Source organism: Lynx rufus, unplaced genomic scaffold, assembly GCF_022079265.1.
Source record: "Lynx rufus isolate CCGP_SWC_20201006 ecotype Redwood Valley unplaced genomic scaffold, mLynRuf1.p SCAF_4, whole genome shotgun sequence".
NCBI lineage: Eukaryota > Metazoa > Chordata > Mammalia > Carnivora > Felidae > Lynx > Lynx rufus.
The window spans coordinates 140,105,178-140,130,204 of record NW_025814856.1 but is presented as its reverse complement, the minus strand read 5'-3'; the positions used below and the strand labels follow the sequence as shown (position 1 = coordinate 140,130,204).

General features: G+C 36.5%; 1 protein-coding gene across 1 annotated transcript in view; it reads right to left on the bottom strand.

Moving 5' to 3' along the window:
- The window catches only part of PTPRZ1 (protein tyrosine phosphatase receptor type Z1), a 165,730-nt gene that overhangs the window by 119,556 nt on the left and 21,147 nt on the right, over nt 1-25,027 (bottom strand). The window contains exon 3 of the mRNA XM_047095241.1: nt 8,452-8,517. Within this exon, the coding sequence (XP_046951197.1) occupies nt 8,452-8,517 (66 nt within the window). The remainder of the gene's footprint in view (nt 1-8,451; nt 8,518-25,027) is intronic.

The following is a 25,027-nucleotide window of genomic DNA, read 5'->3' as shown; positions in this document are numbered from 1 at the left end:
AAACTAACACATGTAGTCACTCCAATTACCAGATAAAATCAGGACGAACTACATGTGACCAAACTTGCTATCAAGTCTTTAATTGAAGACTAGTCATTGATTGTCTTGAAAACATGCATGTAATGGGTTGTATCTGCTTGGCTATATAAGGGGATGAGATTCCTTTTTGTTTCTGCAACCTCCTAGTAGACTGTCTTGATGTGTATCATATTCTGGTTTAATGCTTATTCAATAATAAAACTGTTTTCTTTCTCTACTATCTTTATAAAAAGGATTTCTGGGTTGGGAGATTTTGTTTTTAATTATATTTCCCCAACAGAGGACATTAATAGCAGTTATATCTGGAGGATGAAATCCCACCTATCTAAAATATATATTTATTTAAATTAAATTTAAATATTTGTGTATTTATACAAATATATTTATAAATATAAGTATTTTTAAATATATTTGTTATATTTATATTGTGTGTGTGTGTGTGTGTGTAGTTTAGAGAGAGATTGCAAGAGGGGGAGAGAGAGAGAGAGAGAGAGAGAATCTTAAGCAGACTCCATGCTCAGCTCAGAGCCCAGAGCCTGGGCTCTATCCCCAGACCCTGGAATCATGACCTGAGCTGAAATCAAAAGTTGAATGCTCAACCAACTGAGCCACACAGTTGTACTTTAAATTTTTTTTTTTCAACTTTTTATTTATTTTTGGGACAGAGAGAGACAGAGCATGAACAGGGGAGGGGCAGAGAGAGAGGGAGACACAGAATCAGAAACAGGCTCCAGGCTCCGAGCCATCAGCCCAGAGCCTGACGCGGGGCTCGAACTCACGGACCGCGAGATCATGACCTGGCTGAAGTCGGACGCTTAACCGACTGCGCCACCCAGGCGCCCCATGTACTTTAAATATTTATGTATAAGTCAATGTATATTTATATATAAAAATTACATATATATGCTATTTTCTTAATTGATCATGTATTACTTCATAATGAGAAATAAATGCAGTGGTTTTCATTTTGGGGGAAAATACCAAATTGGCACTTAGGATACTCATTAAGGTAATGGCTCAGATTTCTACACTTCATAGATGTCATCATGGGGGAAACTGATCAGAAAGGCATCTAGAGTCAAATCACACTTGGTGTCCTCAGCCTGGGTAAGGTCTCCTCTTTATCCCATTTGTCAAAAAAAGTTATTCTGTTAAATTAGAGAACCCAACAGCATCCCCTAAGGGAATAAAGTTTAGCCCGTATGGACAAGATTCTGATTTTAAGTCCAAAGTTGCCGCTCCTTGTCTAGACCACCAATCACCACCCTGGCCATGGCGGCTGCTTGACTGAACTGGATGCCTGGTCTACCACACTGCCTGCCTTGGAACCCCTGGGGTTTTCCTCTTCTCATTTCTTGCTCTTTGTGAAGGAGCCCCGCAATGGAGTTGCATGGGCTCTTTGTTTCCAGCCTGCAGGCATTTAAGAAGCAGGGAGGCTCTGGGTAGGGAGTGGCCCAGCAAAGCAGCCAGGAGCATCCCAGGGAACCCGGAACCTGCTCTCACTGATACTGCTCTGCACCCAGCTTCTGCTGCCAGCTTTCTTTTCAGTCACAATTGCTTCTCAGGGGCTCCCTATTGCCTCTCTTTAGGTTCTGGCTTCCATTTGGCCCACCTTCCCTAGGTTATCAGACACTGTTTTGAACCCTAACTCTAAATTGGTTTCAAGTTCCCTTCCCTTTTCATGGAATCTTAGGCTTATACAGTTTGAGGAATGAATCTGAATAGCTGTTAAAAGTGTCTCAGAATTGGGGTGCCAGGGTGGCTCAGTCGGTTGAGCATCCAGCTCTGGCTCAGGTCATGATCTCACAGTTCGTGGGTTCAAGTCCCGTGTCAGGCTTTGCCCTGACAGCTCAGAGCCTGGAGCCTGCTTTGGATTCTGTGTCTCCCTCTCTCTGCCCTTTTTCCCACTTGTGCTTTCTGTCTCTCTCAAAAATAAATAAACATTTAAGAAAAAAAATGTCCCAGAATATTCTGTAACAGTTAAGAAGTTCCTTGCACAGTCTACAACACTTTGCAGGCTGGCGTGTCAGAGGCCACAAAGGACCTCTAAAATTCTCTGCATTTCAGCCAGGAAAAGTCCCAGCCCTGGCCTCGTTCCGGGGTCTCTTACTTGAACAAAACACAGTGCATGGTTAAAGCAGAAACTTGGTATTCATAGGTAGCAGGAAAGAGAGACAGCCATACAGATACATATATATATTCAATGGAAAAGGAAATAAAATCAGTGAGTTCTAAACATATCTGAATAGATTTCAAAATAATTTCTGTAATTCTGTGCTTCAGTCATAAAGATATAGTTCATTTAATATAAAATCCTTCTGAGTATAAGAAATGAGTCATTTACATACTTTTTATCTTTTTGTTCTTTGAAAATCCTTGGTTTAAACAGTTGGAATTACCATAGACAAAAAAATAGGAAACTAAGTAAGTCTTGCACTTTGCCTTTACTGATTCATAAAATAGGAGGATGACATAGGTCAAGTTAAAATACTTGTAATGGTATTTTGCCTAAAAGTTGAAAACATTTAAGTGAACTTTGTGTGATAGCACAAACTATAGCTTAATCTCAGATTTTTTTTTAATAACGATGTAATACTCTCTCTCTTTTTAAAATATTTTTTAAGTTTTGTTTTGTTTTTTTTTTTTTCGGAGAGAGAGAGTATGAGCAGGAGTGGGGCAGAGAGAGAGGGCGAGAGAGAAAATCCCACACAGACTCCATGCTGTCAGTGCAGAGCATGATGCAGGGCTCGAACCCATGAACCGTGAGATCATGACCTGAGCCAAAACCAAGAGTCAGATGCTTAACAGACTGAGCCACGCAGGCACCCCAATACTCTCTTTCAAGACTGTAGACACTGTCAGCAGGGAGCAGTTATGAGTCTGCACCACAGAATCTATGCAATTTCAACTGTAGTCACCAGGGAATACTCATTAGTATACGGTTGTACTATTAGATAAATTTAGCAACGATTATTTAATTGTGACACTATTCTGCATCCATGTCTATTTTTTCAATTGTATACTAAGTGATAGTTGTATATAAATTAATTCTGAATTTTAGATCATTTAACTGAACTCTATTCATTTTTTGGAGTGAGGAATACTCTACTTACACATTTAGTATAAGGAAAGTTTACCTAGCATATAAATCTTAAACTTTTAAAAATATGCAGATGATAGGAAACACCTGTCTGTAACACGCATTCAAGCCAATCAACTCCGAAATCCTCTTGTGACATTATCAGATACACCCAGACTTGTTTAATCTGTTTAGGTTCAAGTTAAGACACTGTCAAATCATCATCACTTGGATTTGTAGTATACTTGCTCAGTGAGATTTCCTATGACAATGGGAAACATGTATTCAATCTATGTACAGTTAAGCATGACATTATTAAAAACTTTTTACTGGTAAGAAAACTGAAATACAGAGCAGTGAAGCAGCCTGACCTGTCTACCTGTCAGTGATGTCCAGAAAGCCTGATGCTACGGTTGGTTGTCTGTGACACCCTCTGCCTCAACTCAGCCAAGCAGAGACCCTACATTCTGACTGTTGAAAACACAAGACTGTGGTTCTTGTCCAGACACCCTGCCTTCTTAGCTAAAACTAAAATAAGTTGAAGACATTGATTTCAACAAAGTTATATAAAAAAAAAAAAGCACAATCCAAACAGTACACACTAAGATGTGAAAGTCTCCTGGCTCCTATGGCCTTCCATAGTCCCATTCCTCAACGGTCACCACGGATGTGTCTCTTTCCAGACCTTCTATTCGTGTATAAACATATAATTTTTTGTAGAAATGCTATAATGCTATGCATGGAGTTCTGGAACTTGCTTTTTCATTCCTAAGTTGGAAATGAGACATGAACAGTCTGTTTAATATAAGCAGTGATGAAACAAAAAAGAAAATATAGTATGTTAAAAAGATATTTCAGATTCTAGAAGTAAAGAACGGCCTGGACGAGCCAGAAATCAGCCGCTACTCTACACGGATTCAAATTTCCCTTCAGGTTACATTTGGCCTACTTTCGTCTAGGTTAAGAGAAGAAAATGCTAAAACCCTACTATGTCTAAAAATAAATGCCAAACATCTAACCACATTATACACCACCTTATATTATGGCTCTTTTGTTTTCCATAAGTAGTATCTTCTAGTCGACATATTTCTTGGAATGGAAATGCTATTTAGACAGAATATTATATTTAAGGAAACAACAAATTCAGTGTTTAAAGCCTCTTTCACTGTGGTGTATTCAGCCAAGTGTCTAATAGTGACCCTTGTGTGGCCTTTCTTGCTTTTATCCAATGCAACTCTTCAGCTAAAGCTTTAAAGGTGTCTAGGTTTAAGAACACTTGAGATGTATCAATATAAAATTTTCAATTTCAAGTTCCTTTAAAGTATGATAAAAGGAAGCAACAGAATATTCTTTAAAGTCCAGGAAATAAAGATTATATTTCAATTGTGACTACTTCTAAGAATGAAATCCATCCATTTCTGGTGATCTTACTGCTTCAAGTTGCAAAGGTCTAAGAACACAAACAGAAGGAAAATGTGTTTTCTTTGAGAACAGCTGACACACAATATTTCCTTAGTCAGGTGTATAACATAGTGATCCCACGATTATATACATTATGCTATGCTCACCACAAGTGTGTAGCTACCACCTGTCACCATGTAACGCTATTACAAATCGTTGATTGTATTCCCCATGCTGCATCTTTCAGCCCTGTGACTTCTTCATCCATAACTGGAAGCCTGTTTCTCCCACTCCCCTTCCCCATTTTGCCCATCCTCCTACCCCTCTCCTCTCTGGCAACCATTAGTTTGTTCACAAACAGAAGCAAAATCTTAACATCTCATGTAATTGAGGGCTGTGTGTTCATGATATCAAAAGAAAACCAAATGACTCATTTATTTTCACTGAACTCTCTTTTTTTTAGGCATTGTCATAGAAAACTTGAGGTTAATAGAAAAAAGGAAATTCATTTTCTGAAATCCTTAAATACAGCCACTATGGAAAGAAGAAGATTTTAGTGCTGACATTCCCAGATTTACCATTCACTCTTTTATAGCACAGTGGCAAACAAACCTTGCTCACCTTCTTATAATAACTTTAAAAATGGGATTGTCAGCTGTATTTACCAACCCTGTCATTTCCCAGCATAATTATAGCATACATCCTGAATGGAAAAGTTGTTTTTAATCTATGTAAAAAAAACACAACTGCAAGAGGACTACCTTCTCCTCCCCTCCCACCCTCTATTTCTCTACCCATCTGATAGCCAACAGGGATTTGTATTGTGTCTTCACATAATTGTGTAATCCTTCATAAACAACCTTAGCTGTAATGATTACATTTTGATAATGTTTGATACTTGCCGTATGGCAATTTTTAAATGGCTTACAGTAAAGCTAGGCACTCTCTTACCGGCATGTTACAATTTTCTTAGTAATTTTTACTAATAGAATTCTATATGTACAAATGTTCAAGGGCAAGTCCTTCCTTCTGAGATTGCACCTAACCTGACAAATTTAAGTGACAAAACAGATGGAACAGAAACATATAAGCTGTTATGAACAAAACTAGGACCAAAATGTAGTCAGAACCAATTTACCCAGGCCATTCATAAGATTAGTTACATTTAAGAATCTTAAAACTAACTTATACTGAAATTTTACACAGTATGGTTTTTCAGATTCCAGGTAGAATAATAAGGATAGAAAGGGAAAACACTACCAAGTTTTAACTACTTGTATTTAAAATAAAAAGACATAATAAACTTTACAGTGAAAAATTGACATTTTAAATGCTTGGCTTCAGTGTGCTCTACTTGGGAGAGACATGTTCTTTTGGATAATGGCTTTCATTTGTTTTTGTTTTCGTTGTGACACCCCAAGAATTCATAGAGCATAATTAATCCACACTCAGTTTGAGCTAAGCAGTTGTAAAATGTCCTCATCTACAGCTCTTTCTAGTCTCTTTCTAGGATCTTCAAATATTCTAGGAACAGATAATTTTTCAAACCAATGAGAAGCACCAATGCAAGTAGAGCAATCCATTCTTTAAAACTCTAATTAAAGTTTATAGCCTCACCTCAACTCTGGAATATCCCCTCTTGAGACCTATCATCCTCCTCCATTCCCCACCACCCCCCAAGCAAATAACACTACTTAAGGAGTCCACCTGTTCGATCCTTTAGGAGCAAAAGCCAACAGGACTTAAGTTATAGGTAGGATAATGACCTTGATTATAAATCAAAAAATTGTGCATTGTTTATGCATAGACCCATCAATGAAATCCTGGCTGCTCTATAAGCACCATGTCTATACACAATTAGCCTGTTAAAATGAAGCACTTCCTCCTGAGGTAATAGGACATGCCCAGTAACATCTGCCTAAACCCACTGGTAAAACTGCTGTCTTCTTTTGACCTGGTGAGGCACATCCAGCTGCTCAAAGACCCTGGGCTGCTGAAAAATGCCCACCATTACCACTCCATACAGAGGCCCTTGCCTGGGTGAGAACTGTAACCCCCTTGCTTTCCAAGCTGTCGGTCCTCCATTTTCTAATTCCAGGTTTGGGGAGAATGGAGGATGCCCAGATAGTGACCCCAGCAAATAATTTCCAAGAGAACCAGAGAGCTGCCCATTGTGATGCCCTCTTCCATGGCTATGGAAGTACCCCAAGCATTTATAATCTTAACTAACATGTTTTGTATAATAGAAGGGGGGCAAAAATCAGTTGTAACTTTTATAAAGTACTAGGATTTTGATTTTGTAGAAAAAGAAATACAAAATGGGTTACAGGTGTCAGATACAAGGTTGCAAAGTGTATATAATGTGAATATATATTATATTTACATAACTGTTATTTATATTATATATAAAAATATATGAAATTTACCACTTCGGGGGTAATCAAACAGAACAAATTAAAACAAAGTGTCATTTTTAACCTATCAAATGGTGAAGATTTTCAAAATGACAATCATTAAATCCTGGGTAGTATTAGTAGGGTTATCACTTACACTACAAATAGTGTAATCTTTCTGGAATGCAATTAAACCATAGTATCAAGAGTGTTTACAGCATTTATTTTTTTCTGCTTAGTAATTGCCTATCAAGAATTCTCTAATAAAGAAATGATAGAAAGAAAATGTATGAAAAGTACAAATGATACAAACTATCCGTCTATTCATCCATTTGTCATTGTTTATAGTAGCTTAAATATCCAAAAATAATAGATCGTCAAAAATATAATAACATTTATATATAATGGAATGTTAGGTATACATTAAGTACCATGATCATTAGGAATCATCACTGAAATGAAGAAATGTTCAAAAATAATTTCTAGAGTACATTGGATGTATAATTCTAGGTATAAAATACACAAAAATAATATAATAAAAACTGGTCTGAAAGGAATGTACCTTTTTTTTTTTTTTAAGTGAATATTCCTGGAGTGAGTAAAGACTGATTTTTATATTCTTTTTTTGGTGCTTTAACATATTTGCTAAATTTTCCACAGTGAATGCAGGAATAAAAAAAGAAAACAAATGCATGCCTATCTAGTAAATCCATTGTTCTGCTGCCCTTCATCTATAAAATAATGTCCAAGTTGGCTAGGCTCACATTAAAGTCCTTGTAATGCTATCACATCTTATCACCCAATCGTATTTCTAAAGATTGTGCAATTCGAACACCCAGTTCTGTATCAGATGGTCACCAGGCCTGTCGTGGGCCATCTAGATTCTACTCAGGCTCTTGTCGTCAGGCCTAGAACTTCTCTCCTCTAGAGTTTCTGGTCATAACTCATGATTGTAACCATTTTAAGCCAACTTCAGATATTCATGATGGTCTAAACCAAGCCTGGAAATCATACAAAATTCATTTTAGACCCTGATTCCAATTCATTCAGCACAATAATTTAGAAGGAAGCCCCTTCTGAGAGCAAGAATCCCATCAATATTTATTAAATGAATGAAAACAATCACTACTGTAATCATAATAGCAATGGCAACTAACATTTATTGAGAGCTTTGTATTTATAAAGAGGCACTGTGTCAACTTCATTGATTTTATTTAATGCTCTGAACAATCCTCCATTTCACAGATGAAAAAAACTGAGCCTCAGGTAGGTTATGTATGTTTCCCAAGGAAGTATGTAACTGGTGTCGACTTGGGATTCAAATCCAGCTGTGTCTGATACCAATATGCTCTACGCTACCAAATTTTCTACCGGAAGGTCTACCAGAAATCATTTTGCCTATGATACATTTTTATTAATTAATCCATGAAGCTAAGTAAAAATGACGTGTTGAATTACAAAGTTTTCTTTTACATATGAAAACAGATACAAAAACAACAGAATTTTCTGTTGAATCTCATTACATAATGAAATGTTTACCTGTATAGGACCAGCCAATCTCTTCAACAAGTTTCCTTTGTTGTCTGTAGTATCCATAAGCCCAATCTACAACCAAGAAAAATCAGTTGATCAATGTGTAGAAAAATATGTGGTCCAAATGAAAATATATCAGATGCCCAAATCTTTTATCCCATAGATGGTCCTCAATTAATCCTTCCATGGCACCTTCCCAATGATTCCTCTCAATTCTGACCTCCATAATTATAGTCTCTGTTGTTCCTGTTCTAGTAGTTAGCATAAATTTTAGGGGGCACATTTAAAAAATGCTGAAGTTCAGGCAGCAACAAAGCAAGCATTCTGGGTAAAGCAGGAGCAACCTAGAGGTGTTCATCCCAAAGAAAGATGGATCAGAGAGAATAGTTTGTCCTATCTCCAAATTTTTCTTACTATTCCCTTAGTCTAATATCTAAGATCCTGTTGATTAGAGATACTTTCAGGTTTACAAACCAAGTCTGGTCCATCAATGCATCTGGGAGATCCAGAGGTTATCATGTTTTCAAAATTTGCTTCCTTTCTGCCGAAAAATGAAAGTAGCTGCCTTGAGTAAATGAGAATTTAAATGTATGTATGTTGGCTGGAAAAAAGGCTGTGTTTGACCCTGTCCATGACTTTGTCTCTTGGAAAAACCTAGATGCCCGAGTGAGGTAATACAGTAGGAAGTTTAGGCATCATAAAAGTGGATGCCTCATGACTCAGAGAGAGTAATTATAGATCAAGAACATGTGGCAAGAGGTATAGAAAAGAAAATGGGTGGAAGCCAAGGTGTCACTCTGCATAATTCATAATTTTGCCAGGAGCCATGCTTGCACTCAAAAAAAAATATATATATATGCTATATATATATGCACACATACCATACATATAGGTATGCTATAATCTTTCTCACCATTTGGGAAAAGAACCCTATTTCTTCTTTTTCTTGCTACACAGTTGTTTTCTCTTTATTGACAATTCTCAATTTCAGGAATGCAAATATCTAAGGGCACTGAAGAAATTATTTTCCTCTTGTCCATGTTATATATACTCTCTGATTAATACACCATGGTAATTAATAACTACTTAGACTAGTTCATAAAAGGTAAAAATCAGGTTTGCTATCAGAAATACATATTCTGAATCTATAGATTATTCAAAACCCAAACTTACTTTTAAGAAATAAGGGTTTTGTATTTGTTTTAAAACTTTTATTGTCCATAAACATAGGTAAATATTCTATTGGCCACATAGCACATTTCAGCACATATATATTTTTATAGCAGCTATATTGAAGTATAACTTATACATCACACAATGCACCCATTGTATACAATTTTGTGGTTTTCAGTGTATTCAGAGTTGTGCAACCATCACCACGATTTTAGAACATCTTCATCATCCCCATTAGAACCTCTATAACCTTCGGCTGACACCCCCAATTCCACCCTCGTATCCCACAGGTCTAGGCAACCACTATCTAATTTGTTTCTATGGCTTTAGATATTCTAGACATTTCATATAAACAAAACCACACAATACAGCCTTTTGTGACTGGCTTCTTTTTGTGTGTTTGTTTGTTTGTTTGTTTATTTGAGACGGAGGAGGGGCAGGGGGCGGAGAGAGAGAGGTGGCAGGGCGGGGGCAGGGGGGTGGTCATGGAATGTCAATCAGGCTCCACACTCAGCGCAGAGAGAGCCCAATGCGGGGCTCATTCCAGGAACCTGGGATCACGCATGACCTGAGCCGCAATCAAGAGTCGGTGGCTCAACAGACAGAACCACCCAGGCACCCTGTGACTAGCTTCTTAAATTTAGCATAATTAATGTTCTCAAGGTTCATCCGTGTTGTAGCATTTATCAGTACTTCATTCTTTCTTATTGCCTAATAGTACTCCATTGTGTGGTGACCAGATGGCCTTAAAGTTCCCTTCAGCTTGATTAAACTTTGGACAGGTTTCTTCCTGACTCTAGGCCCCGATCCTATTTTTCTTAGAGCATTTAGTTTAGAAAACTTTGTAACTGTAAATTCCTTCTCTGCCCCTTTGAGATGTAAATCTTTTTTTAATAGCCACCTGCCAATTTTACAACCAAGAATGTACTACTCAAGGACATGGAACCATCTCTTTTGTTTTTTGGTTTTTTTTTTTTTTTATTTAGTTTTGAAAGAAAAGAGTGAAGGAGGGGCAGAGAGAGAGCGAGGTGAGAGAGGATCCCAAATTGGCTCTGCATTGTCAGGGCAGAGATCCATCTCATGAACGGTGAGATCATGACCTGAGCCAAAATCAAGATGCTAACCAACTGAGCCACAAAGGTGCCCTGGGAACCATCTCTCTGAAAGGAAATAGGGCCTTATCACCCAGTTTCTATGAAAGGGTAGGAGCTTAACTTTGGTGAGGTGCCTTGCTCCAAGGTGCAAAAACTACCTCCTGTCATGAAGATATGAGTTTATTTTTCCTTTGGATAAAGCCAGCTGGCAAGCAAAACGGCTTATGGCTTCCTGCTAATATCCTGCTCTGCTGTTCCACTGGGGGCTCAACATCAGCCATTAAAAAACCTTTTCCCTTCTATTTCATCAAGTTGGGTTCTGACTTGGTTCTGGCCTCTCTCCACTGCAAGAGCCTTGACTAAAGTCTTCCTTACTCGTTTAACTTTGTCCTGTAAAATTTTTGTTTTGACAATGGATATACCCCATTTTATTTATCCATTCATCAACTGAAGGATACTTGGGTTGTTTATTCTTTTTGGCCATTATAAGTAGAAGTATTAATATTCATGCATATGTTTGTTTTACCACTTAAAAAGTAAATATTAGGTTCATAATTTATTTTTCAAATACAGTTGTCCAATAAAATTGTAGTCATTTAAGGTTAAGTTCTGAGAACAAGTGTTTCTTCATGATCAAGGAATATATACAGTTAGATGTTAGAATGGGCCTCAGAGGTCATTTGACTGAGACTTTAACAGTTTACAAAAGAAATAATAATTCCTGGAGATAAGGTACTTTATTCACAAAAAAATGTAAATGATTTGCACAGGTGGTAAGTGGCAAAAATGGAAACAATAATGCATGGCTCCTGTCTCCTACTCCAGAAACTTCCCCAATATCAAGGGTCCCAAACAATCTTGAGTTATTGGTTACTCTCTTAAGGTGTTTTGCCCGAGAAAGACCCCTATAGAATGTATGCTTTAAAGAGGAACAGAATAAAACAGTAGTCTAGAAATTAACCTGAAGAAATTATTTGGACAATTAAATTATAGAGAATTGATTATACCAGATTTGACCTGGCAATCAGTTAAATTTTTTCCTCTGAAATTTTACACTGGCCATAAGGGAAAGATGTATTGTCATTTATTACATGTTTCAAATATAAATATTTTAAAAATAAGACATTTTTGACATATGAATGCATTTTTAAGATTTCAAAAAATCAAAACCTACATTTAACCAGTAATCCATTGAAATAAATAAAACAGTAAGTGTTTGTTTTAATGATTCAGTCTAAAAGATGACAGCAAAGTATCAGCAGATTTTAGCTTTCCTTGTAGGGCTTTATCACTACACAATGACCATTTGTCCTTCGTTTTTAATTACTTACATTAAGAAAGCTTTATTCAATACAGGATTCCCAGGTGTTGGTAGCTCTCTTCAGTTCCTTTATGTATTGTTCCCCTAATTGTTACTTCAAACAATCCGTTACACATTCATATGCTAATTACATAGTCCTTGGGCGTGAGAGAGTACCCCACTTTTAAAATTCTGCTTAGAGGTCTGATAGATGAGATGTGATAGCTTCAATGAACAAGAAAAAAGAAGCTAGGTTCACTTTTTTGTTGTTGTATTATATACTTTGAAGACCAGTAAATCCTATATGAAATGAATCTATCAAAATGCTTACACATTTTTAAATAAATTAAAATCATGAAATATAGAATGTTTTTTTATATTTATGTGAATTTCAGTTTCTTTCATTTTTACATTTTGTTTCTTTCAATTTAAAAGTATTTGCCAGGTCTGTATTGGCATGACTGTTTTGTAGTGAAAAAACTAAGAAAGAAATTTCAGGAATGAATTGTATGTGCAATATAGAAGAAAATATATATTACTAAATTTTTAAGGCTACTCTATTTGTTCTGAAAAAAATATTCTTCATAAAGTGGACTTTTACCCTGATACCAAAATTAGGAGAAATTTCAGGCAACCTGAAATGTTTGTTTCAACATATTCCATCTTTACCTATGTTGAGCACCTAAAGATATGTAAATATGTAAACGTGTGTGTGTGTGTGTGTGTGTGTGTGTGTGCCCTTTATTTTTCCTTACATTCAGATGATGAAAATGAAAGTCTACCAGATGGAAGATACAGATTGACTTAGCATTTTGTTGTTGTTGTTCAAGTTTATTTTTTTTTAAACAAGAACAAAAAATCTGGGTGTTCGTTTCCTACTAAAAATATTATAAATATTTTGAGTTATAAAAATGCCTCTGAGTTTGCCCTTACCCTAAAGAAAGTCTCTGCTTCATGTTGATTAATAATTTCACCTGCATCCTACTATATAATCTAGCAGCAGCACTCTGACCACACACACACACACACACACACACACACACACACACACACTTTAATGCTATAAAGTGGCCAAACATATGACAGGGAGAAGAAATAGACTGGTTCTCTGAAAAAGAAGCTTCAGGTAGAAAATAATCACAGATAATGTTTGAAGACTAGGATTCTAAAACCAGGTTTCTCAAAGCAGACTTTCCCAGGGTAAATGATACTTGCATATTTCACCAAAGAACTTCAGCAGAGGAGAAAAGGGAGTTAGCTGATGACAGAAATCTGGAAAGGCAGAGAAGAAGGAACAGAATTAGAGATGAATTTTTAAAGCCCTTGAGTATCACCTTGGCAATGAAAGACTTGGGGAGAAAGATCAGAAATGTTCCAAGTGGAGGAAAAACATGTGCACTAAGAAGTGGCAAATTGTGGTACCAAAGGTTTGAAATGCCACTTGGGCTCTCCTGTGACCTGCATATAGGACACTGGGGACTGATTCTTGGTGACAGCCCACCATGATACAAGGCTCACATCAATTTTCACACTTTTTGTTCTCATCCCACTGTCTCCTCTTACCTCAATTTCTTTTGCAAAATGAAAGGAGATGGTCTGTTGAATTGATCAAAAAGTATTGCATATATTTAGTATATTTTTTAAATGTTAAAGAAGAATATTAAATAAGTAGATAAACAAATTGAATTGACGTGAAAGAGGTTGGGGGTAGGCAGGTGAAGAAAGGTAAGTAGCTGGTGGCCACTTGCAGAAGGACTTGGAAACCCCTAGGGACAACCTAGTGTCGTCAGAGCAGTAATCATCCACTACACCCTTTGGCTGTCAGACACGCAGAAGACTGAAGTGGCAGGGGGAAAACAAGTTGATAGTTATAGCAGTCATAACCATTTCTTATTGAAAATAAAGTAATAAAAGACCTCTCTCAGAGAACAAACAAATTAAATCAGAAATATGAGTTCTTGTAAGCAGAGAATCAGCTTTTGACTGAAGAACACCTGTGAGCATATCACCTGGCTATGGAAAGTCCTTTATTTGTGCCGATGCTCTATTGCAAATGGCTTCTTCGGGTTGATAAGAAAGCTGAGTTTACGACCCAAGTGATCTCACCCAAAACCTTGTTTAGCTAGCTAAGGCAAAGTTTCCAGGTAGAAGTCAATCTGCCCACGAGTATAATATAGAGTCTATAAGACCACACATGGCAGACTTTTTTCTATGGAAATTCCCATCATTGTATGTGAAGAATTAGTTTGCTGTCAAACTGTGTCATAATATAGCTTGTAGTTACCTATCTGGAATATAAATTTTTACTTGGTATATATGCAGACACATTTGTGAAACATAATTTAGTTAATTATGATAATTCAGAAAATAGGCTTAAGATAGTTACAATGCAAACATTATATTTACTGTTAATCACTTCAGATGTAACCAGACTCCCTAAAAACATACTGCTTTTAAAAACACATGCATATTACTTCCCCCCTAAGTTACTTGTTTTTCTATTTCAGCTGCTTTCTAGTGTTAGAAGAAGAGTTTCATTGGTTTCTCTCCTCTGCAAAGGCTTAACAATAAAAGTACTTTTTACAGTCTCAAAAGTTAAATTGCAATTTATTGCCAAATAGGATGGCACACGAAATCATATTGTTAAAGAGATGGAAAGAGATGTTTCTAGAGTCCAGGTGACCTCTTTATTTAAGGATAAAGTCAAAAAGATGAAAAATGTAGATACCTGAGGCACCATATGAACAAAAAAAAATCAAATGGTAAATTCTCAAAGGAGATGGAAATACTAAACATATTGATAATGTAAAAGAAGAAAGGGAGCTATTTCTTCCATATGCTTGTTTTTTTAAAAATTTTTTTAACGTTTATTTATTTTTGAGACAGAGAGAGACAGAGCATGAGCGGGGGAGGGGCAGAGAGAGAGGGAGACACAGAATCGGAAGCAGGCTCCAGGCTCTGAGCCATCAGCCCAGAGCCTGACGCGGGGCTCAAACTCACGGACCGCGAGATCATGACCTGAGCTGAAGTCGGACGCTTAACCAACTGAGTCACCCCAGGCACCCCTCCATATGCTTGTTTTAATAGACATCCAATTAAATACATATTCCTCACAGGAGTAAGAGTCTGGAGGTGAGCAGTTAGATTTTTATTGTCTCTTAACACTGAGGATGGTGTATGCTTTCACAGAGAGGATTTGTATATTGACAATATGTCTACCAAACCTATTCAAAACTTTTCAATGAAAGAAAATATTCGCAGGCTTGTCGTGGAAAAGTAGCCAGTGTTTCTTCTTATACTTAGATGAGTTTAACCTAATGTGATTTGTCTATATTCCTAAAGTTGAGGTATTTTCTGTTAAAAACATTTTAATAATTTTGACCTTCATCACACGGGCAATAATACATTCCTGTTTCAGGTAAGATAGAAAAAATAAAGATAAGCATAAATAATTGTAAAAATAATCTATAATCTTGTCTCCTAAATGTAACCATTCTTTACCATTATGCAAATATAGAAAATTTACACTTTACACAAATTGAATCACACTATTTCATTATTGGGCGCCCCACTTTTTCCACGTAATGACAAATCGCTGGTACCCTCTCAACAAATATGATTTCATAGCATCGTAAGAGTTCACTTAAAGAATTCACTGCTATTGGATATTAAAATTAAAAGTTGATTTAACTTCAGAAAATTTATTCCTTAGGCTTAAATGATATGAGGAATGAAAAGTTCCCATTAAGCTAGTGTGAGCTTCACATATAACATAAAGTCTGTAGGAGACTACCACATTTCCCCCCATCAACCTTCTTCAACACCAGATAACACTAAAATGGCACAAATTCATTGCTATAATGTAAGAGTGAATTTATTCTACTGCCAGAGAAAGCCTAATTGTTGGTAAAATCATGATAATGGCAGCAGAAATAGAAATAGCAACATGTGTAAAACAACTATTAGAAGAAGAGCAAAAAATAGTATTAAGAGTGGGGAGAGGGGCGCCTGGGTGGCTCAGTCAGTTGGGCGGCCGACTTCGGCTCAGGTCACGATCTCACGGTCCGTGAGTTCAAGCCCCGCATCGGGCTCTGGGCTGATGGCTCAGAGCCTGGAGCCTGCTTCCGATTCTGTGTCTCCCTCTCTCTCTGCCCCTCCCCCATTCATGCTCTGTCTCTCTCTGTCTCAAAAATAAATAAAACGTTAAAAAAAAAAAAAAGAGTGGGGAGAGAGCAAAATCTGTGAAGCCGATGAAAATGGGTAGAAAACATGGAATTCAACAAATTACAAAAATAATGTTCCATTCATTATTATTCGTTATATATTATTATATGATATATATTATGTATTATTATGTTATTATACCGTTATATTATCCATATTATAATAGTGTCCCATTATTTACCAACCTAACTAATGTTTCTGTTGGAAAGCATTATATCTATGCACTTTCCCTGAAATCAGGAGTGCAGAAAAGGTGTCTGTTGTGTAGCTCTACGATTAGGATCACTTGGGAAGTTCCGGGCAACTGGTGCACTAAAACAACCAATTAGAGGATAGAAAGGGATTCCATTAACATTTACTGTGAAAATCATAAAACATCAATAAGTGCACAAATAAACAAAATACAAACTATTATTAATATACAAGAAAATGTGAATAAATAAAAAGACCCACCCCTACCCTTAAATGGGAACACTAAAATATCAGTTCTTTCCATATCAACGAATAGGTCAGATTTCAATGGGATGTTTTCAGTTGGCAAAATTATTCTAAAGTTTACGTAGAAATCTTAATGTAGAATAGTACTAGATAAGAAGGTCTGGAAAAAGAGTGAAATAACGGGGGCTTGGTTAGCCAGTTACTAAAAGGTAAACTGACGGGCAGATCAATGGAACAAAGCATGTAGCACTAAAACTGGACTCAGTATAGATACCAGTTTAACCCATGACAAGGGAAAACATCACCGTCACATAAGGAAAGTATAAAGTTCAACCAATATTGGGAACACTGGTTATTTGGGGAAAAAAAGTCAAATCACACTTCATACATACGTCAAAATAAAGTCCAAGTGGATTAAAATGACTGATAAAAAAAGATGCACAAAAACTATAGGAAAAAATATAAATGAATGTTTACTTTATTGCCAGATGGGAGGGGCCTTTCTATACACAAACAAAAGAAATCATAAGGAAATACTTACAGCTTTGATCACCTAACATTCAAAACTTGTATAGAAAAATGTTTAGCGAATTGAAAATTACAAATGTTAAGCTATTGGGAGCTGCTAAAATGCGTCAAACAAATATAATGATATATTCCAAACACAGAGAATTCTTCCAAATCAATAAAGGCAAATATATGAGCAGACAAAATTAAAAAATGCAGATATAATTAATTAATAAACCTATAAACTGTTAGATTTTAGTGGGTATCAAACAAATTAAAATGACACTGAGATAGCATTTTTTCCAGTTACCAAATATTGCTATTACTATTATTATTATTATTACTTTTAAAATATTGAATAATGCCCCAAAGATCTTGAAATGTTGCTTAACCTACAGGTAGAAGTACGAACTAGTATGAACTCTCTGAGAAGTAAGCTAGTAAGAGTTAACAAGAGTCATAAAATGCTTCATAGCCTTTGGGACAACATATTCCTTGTCAAGGAAATATTTCATATTATCAGAGATGAAAACTAAGTTTCATAAAGCAAGATACTTACAATCATTTAAGTCACCATGAACAATTGTAAAATATGTTAATGTGCAAAAAGTGGGGGAAGTTTAAATAATGTACTATTCATAACATAAAATAATGTGAATTCATTAAAATTGTGTCTCAAAAATACATATGTGGAGAAATTCACGTGATATAAAACATTATCAACAGTTATGATACAATTTTAAATACATTACATATCCAGAAATGCAAATCTCTACGCTTGGTGCCATTGGGAGTGATTTATTTTACCTTTTTAAAATATGTTCTAATGCTTTCTGTGTATTTTAGCAGTTTGTATTAGCTAAATATTTTAAAATGTTAAAGTGAACGTGTATTTCTAAAGGAATATCCCTGACTCTACAGGCAAATGGATTAGAGACAAATATATAGATATGTTTTGAAGACAGGGTAAAGAAAAACTTTGAGTTTCAAGTTTCCTATTTTGGATTTTACAATAAAAGCTCCTCCTTATTCACAAGATACTGCATGCAGTAGCTAGCATTTTTAACTTAAGTTTAGGAAATCATAGCCAAGTCTACATATGGCTGAGCACTTCCGTTCCCAAGAAAATTAAACGCAAGAGCCACAGCAAAATAGACATTGTAACAAACTCACATCATGTTATTGGCTGTCATGATCAGACTGATTAGATCATCTATTTGGGGTAAATTTTGAAACAGCACTTGTTTTAATTTGTGCCTTATTTCTAAAACAATACTTTTTGCTTAGATAAAATTAGGTCCAAACTTATGCATCTATCTATTAAGCAGGAAAACCTGGCAACTTTATGAGCTGGCAATCTAATTCTGAAATGTGTGTGGATCACATGTCAAAATTGATTCATTATGCAGTTATGTCCGGGCAAGGCCAAAAAATTTTCTGGTCTTCTTTCCAGGGTACTGACAGAAAATTCATTTGTGTCATGCTTTTTTAGACTGCTTTTTATTGGTCCAGAAAAAGAAAACTTTTATTCATAAGAAACGTACTCATTTTAACAAGCAGACTGGTATTTTCTCAATTTTTTTAGTGATTCACTTTCAATTTGCCAATATGTTTTATAAGCTTACTAAACCACATGCTATTGTTCATTAAGCCTACTTGGCTTTCAAAAAGAAATCAGGGGGAGCATTGTGGACCCATCCGACTTAAACTATAAACATACATCAATATTTGGTGCCTCTTTTCACTAACTCTTAGGGTCAGAAATCTAGACTCTCCTTTGGAATCCTGATTCCAGACAAGTCAAATGTCTTTGTTTGTATACCTACAATCGTAAGATGAAAATAAGTATCTCCTGTGTGCAATCAAGTATACTGCAACAAAGGATAGGGCATAGGTCAGCCATTTTGAACTCTTTGTAAAGCACGTGGTTACATCAACTCATTTCATTTTTTTTAAAATTTTTTATTTATTTTTGAGACAGAGAGAGACAGAGCATGAACAGGGGAGGGGCAGAGAGAGAGGGAGACACAGAATTGGAAGCAGGCTCCAGGCTCTGAGCCATCAGCCCAGAGCCCGACGCGGGGCTCGAACTCACGGACCGCGAGATCATGACCTGAGCCGAAGTCGGACGCTTAACCAACCGAGCCACCCAGGCGCCCCTCATTTCATTTGTTGGATTAATTTTTCCAGTATTTAGTGTTTTTTGTCAACAGTGAAGAAAAATTAAAAAAAAAAACAACACTGTGATGTTTATATCATACACATGGCGTATGTTCAATTCAGTTACAAAATTATTCATTTGTTTACTGTTGTTGTCTGGTTCTTAACCTAAAGTATTCTTTAGTCTTAAAGATAAGTATAGATCCTCAGTGCAGATGGAATATACAATTCCCTGTATTCAAATGTTGAACTGAGTCCTACAAGAACAATGTGAACAAAAAACATACTTAATTTCAATTAAACTTAGAGACTATCATCTAATTTTTTAGCTACATTCCAAAGTGAATACATTTTTAAAAGCAAAGGTTTCACAATATTTTATTTTCCTTGTTTCAGAAGACTTAAGGAAGTATAAGATCATTATTTAGAAGTTCATACTGTTTACATTTTTAAAGAAGTTCATTTTAGAACCACCTTCCCCACTAGCAATTGTAAGGAATTAAATGCTTTAAAACATTTTTAATGTTTATTTTTTGAAAGAGAGAGAGAGAACAAGCACAAGTGGGAGAGGGGCAGAGAGAGAGGGAAACAGAATCTGAAGCAGGCTCCAGGCTCTGAGCTGTCAACACAGGGCCCCAAGTGGGGCTCAAACTCACGGGCCACGAGAGGGAGTGCATGACCTGAGCCAAATTTGGACACTTAACCGACTGGGCCACCCAGGTGCCCCAGTAATTAAATGCTTTGATGACAACCTTAATTAGTTCGCTTTCAATTAACAAGCACTTACCTATATTAGTCACTGATTTTGTTCATAGCTGTATAAAAATGATGACATCTATTGCTTTTTTGGTATAGATGTCTCATTGTCACTAGCTATCAAGTGATAATTAATATGCATCTTCTTATTTTGCTCTGTTGTAGAATTTATTTGAAGTGAGTGGAAACTGCTGAAATCCTACTGGCTCAATTGACTGGCACAATGTAGGGATGTTCTATCTGGCTAGCAGAATCATTTTATTTGCTACACTTTCTTCTGCTTGATACTTTTGTGCCCCTCCCCCTGCTCCCTGCTCCCTGCTTCTACTCTTCGCAAATTTTGCATTCCCCCTGTACTCTCTTCTCTTTCTCATGCGCATTCTCCACAGAACTTGGTGTCTCCTTGACGCTCATTCTGTGAACCACCAAAGTCTAAGAAAAGAGGAGTGAGTTCGACCATCAATTACAACACACCTATCTTCATATCTTGCACTGGTGAACTATCCTGACCAACGACAGTACTGGGTCTTACCGGGCCACCCTGGAAACAACTTTTCCCAACTTTTGCCTGAAATTTGAAAGTTCTCTGCAGTGGCAGATGCTCATTAGGTTGCCTAGATGACCCAGGTTTATTGCACTCAGAGGAACAGTATCTAAAAAGCGTTCCTGTTAGTACATAATTAATAGCCTTGGAGAATACATCTCATTAATTACTTTTTATACACAATCATAAATAGTCAGCCAGGGGTTGGATGTTATTTATTTTGGATAGTTAACTCCATTGGAACAAATATGTTTTCTCTCCAGGTTTACCTTTCTGTTTGTGAAGATGTCAAGAGACTGAACAAGTTAATGCAGTGTTTTCAACCTGGATTGCAACCAGACCTCCACTGGCATTCTGCCCTGAAGTTACTGGGCCACTGGGACACCTCAAGATAATTAACATACTCCTGTGGTGTCTAATGTGATAATAGTGGTGGTTAAATGAAAAAGAACATCCTACAACAGACCAAGGGTAGCACCTTTGCACCTCAAGGGAAAAGAAAAGGTGTTTTAAGGGAAAAGAAAAGGTGTTTTTTTTTTTTTATGACGGGATGTAGGCCTTACATTTATAGATGATATATCATGAAGACTTAACATATTGAAATAAGACTTATGTTTTCTTTAATATACTTTTAAACATCTAAGTGACTTCACGCCTTTGTGAAGTTCATAACTTTTGCCATTAATTTCACTAAAAGCAAATATTTTTTGGTGGAAAATGTTTAATTGGTCATCTCTCACTATCTAGCCAAAGATATATTGATTTAACCTTGGAAATAAAATCTCATAATGCTCATTTTGTGTTCAAGGGAATGTTATTTTCTTGATGTCTTGATTTTTTCAATAAAAAAAACAAAACAATGGAACTGAGCAGATCTATGACTATAAAGAAAATGCTGTAAGTGCCACTCCAAGTTTAAAGTATAAACATGGTAAACTTTGGATGGAAAACAATACTTTTGTCTTCTTCCATATTTATTCTTTAAATGGTCATACTGGCTGAATACAGATTACAGAAAGAAAAGGCAAGAGCTAACTGTTCATTGATCTGTGTCTTTAACATGTAGTACTAACATGCCATTAAAGATTTGATATTCATGTTATCTAGTTTATAGCTACTTGCCTCCTACAATGCCTCAAATTTTTCAGTCAAGGGTGCCTCTCCCAAAATAAAAAGCTGGTCTTCATTTGTGATACTCTGAAAGGATACATATCATGGCGAAAAGAAACTGGAACTAGGGATGGGGCCAGAAGAACTTGGAATGTAACTCCTGGCTTTAACACTTCTTGACTGTGGGTCTTTGGAAGAGTCATTAGCCCCCTCAGTTCCTCTGATAAATAAGGTCCTCCTATACTGGTGCGGTAGGTACACTCAAATTAATTAATTCCTTTGAGTGTGTAAAGGATAAGACGATATATGGATATAGGCAATAATGCTTTCATCTGGGAAGTAAGCTGAACTCATTTACAGATTATTTTCTAAAATGAATAAAGGCTATTTAATACATTGCTAAGGCAGGAGTTTTCTCTCTTTTCTTTTATTCTCCATGTGAGATAGTACCCATTACACTGTTTAAAACGGCTCTTATATTGCTTACTATCTCTGTAAGCAAGCTAACGTTTCTAAGTCTCACTTCCCAGGCCTACAGAATAGGCATAATAATTATACTGACATGTGTTTGGGATAAAGCACATATGGCTATTAGTCCATATATATTATATTAATTTATAATTAATATGTTAGATGTGTAATTATACATATATTATAGGTAATTATATATTTATTTATTACACATTTATATTTCACTTAGACTTCATTCTGCTATTGCTTTTTTTTTTTTCATTTCAGCAATTTCGCCGATTCATTACTTTCTGTGTAAAACAACAAACTTAATTTGCCAACAAATAGGGTGTGGTGAGTCATTGTACACAAAGGCCTTTTCGAGAATATGTTTGTTGAATTTCAATACAAGGTGAGTTCAACATTTTCCCCCCTGTGCGTATATTGTCAGTTTTACTCAGTAATATCCTCAACCTAACTGAAAAGATTCAAAGGCAAAACAATCAATAATATACAAATTTTAGTTTAATTAAACTGAAAACAACTCGTTTCAAAAGCTGAATAGTCACAGAAATAGCTTTGAAGCAAATGAGTACATAAATTTCTTCCTATATACCATTAGCAATACCCAGAGTTTAGATTTTGACATCCTCAGAATATATACAACTGTCATGAATCCAGAAGTAAGAGTCACACAGAGTATCCCACAGTAATACATCTAATAGAGGAAACTGTGTAAGGTGAAGGAGAAAATCTGAGGCAAGAAATTCAAACAGCATCAAAAGGTGACAGCAGATGGTTGAAGAAGTTGACTGAACAATGATTACAAATAAAAAGACAACCTCAAGAATAGTTGTGGACTATTCAATGACATGAAAAATGACATTCATTCTTCAATACTGTCTTAAGGAATTATTACAGATGAGAATACTGGGATACAGGCGTCACTGAAAAAGTTATATTGCATTCAGGACATTTTTAACAAAGTGGAAAACCAATTTATATTTTAGAAAGATTTTTATCATAAACTGGGAAAGTTTTTTAACAAATATTTTGTGCTTTGAAGGATATATATTAGTTACTTAAAAAAATTCAATTCTGTGGAATGCCTCATTCCATCAGAATGATGCCAAAATGGAATATCATATGCAATTAATTTAACAGTTATTGGCTTTATATTAAACTCCATGCACTAAAGATGCATAGTTAAAAAAAAATAGGGCCTCTTCAAGGAGGTCACAAACTAGCAGCATAATGCCTAAAGTTCTTTAACACATTCAAGTTTATTGACAAGAAAATTGTAATTATTGAAGTACTAATTATTTTAAACTACCTTTTTTTAACCTCAAAAAAAAAACAACACCCCAGCTTACAGAAACAGTCAACTCCTTTAATCTTTTTACTTTTTATTTTCTTATTTTAGAGAGAGACAGAGAAAGTGAGAGTGGGGGAGACAGGCAGAGAGAGAGAGAGAGAGAGAGAGAGAGAGAGAGAATCTTAAGCAGACTTAATGCTCAGCATGAAGCCCGACGTGGGGCTCTATCTCATGACCCTAAGATGATGACCTGAGCCTAACTCAAGAGTCACCCAGGCATTCCCTCCTTCAACTTTATAATTTTTTTAAATTTTTATTTATTTATTTATTTAAATTTTTTTTAACGTTTATTTATTTTTGAGACAGAGAGAGACAGAGCATGAACGGGGGAGGGGCAGAGAGAGAGGGAGACACAGAATCGGAAACAGGCTCCAGGCTCCGAGCCATCAGCCCAGAGCCCGACGCGGGGCTCGAACTCACGGACCGCGAGATCGTGACCTGAGCTGAAGTCGGACACTTAACCGACTGAGCCACCCAGGCGCCCCTTTATAATTTTTTTTAATGTTTATTCATTTTTGAGAGACAGAGACAGAATGTGAGTGCGGGAGGGGCGGAGAGAGAGGGAGTCACAGAATCCAAAGCAGGCTCCAGGCTCTGAGCTGTCAGCACAGAGCCTGGCGCAGGGCTCAAGCGCATGAACTGCGAGATCATGACCTGAGCTGAAGTAGGCTGCTTACCCAACTGAGCCACCCAGGCGCCCCCCTCCTTCAATTTTAAATGGTATCCATGTACCTTCCACTAATTGAATGTTTGCTTCACATAGTATTTAAATGAAAGGAATACTTCTTTTGAGGATGCAATTCCCAGAAGCCTCTCTGGTATCAGAGCAAGGAGCATTAGTAGGACAAGAAGCTGGACATTTCCCAAGGACATCCCAGCCAGACTCCTTGAGACTTTGTGCACTCACTTGCCACTTGAACATCCCTAGTTATGCCAGTGGCCAGAGAATGCACTGTTCCCTCCTGCTCAGAAGTGTCTGGTGATTGCTGGTGGTGGGCCACACAGGAAAACTGATGGCAACACCATGGCCCTGACACAGCTTTCCCATCTCCCACTGAGCCCTGTCAGTCAGCTGGAGCCTGAGTGCTGGGTACTGTGATGCCCTGTGGGCACTGCTTATCCATCTCTCCTCCAAGGCTGACAGACCACCCCAGCTCCCTGGCACACTGAACAAGAACCAATGTAATTTCATAAGCCCCTCCTATAACGCTGCCCTTTAATGCCCAATGTACCAAATTCTTTATGGGAGACCTAGCCGTGCTTAGGATGTAACAAGAAAACAATCATAGTATGCTCTGATTTTAATCATATTGTTTATTTTTGTCTTTAAAACGCCACTGACCAGCAAGGACATTTCAGCAAAAATAAAAACAACAAAAAAAGATTAATCGATAATTTATGATTTTAATGAACTTGATTCTTTGAATTCAGGGCATGTCTTGAGAATTTTT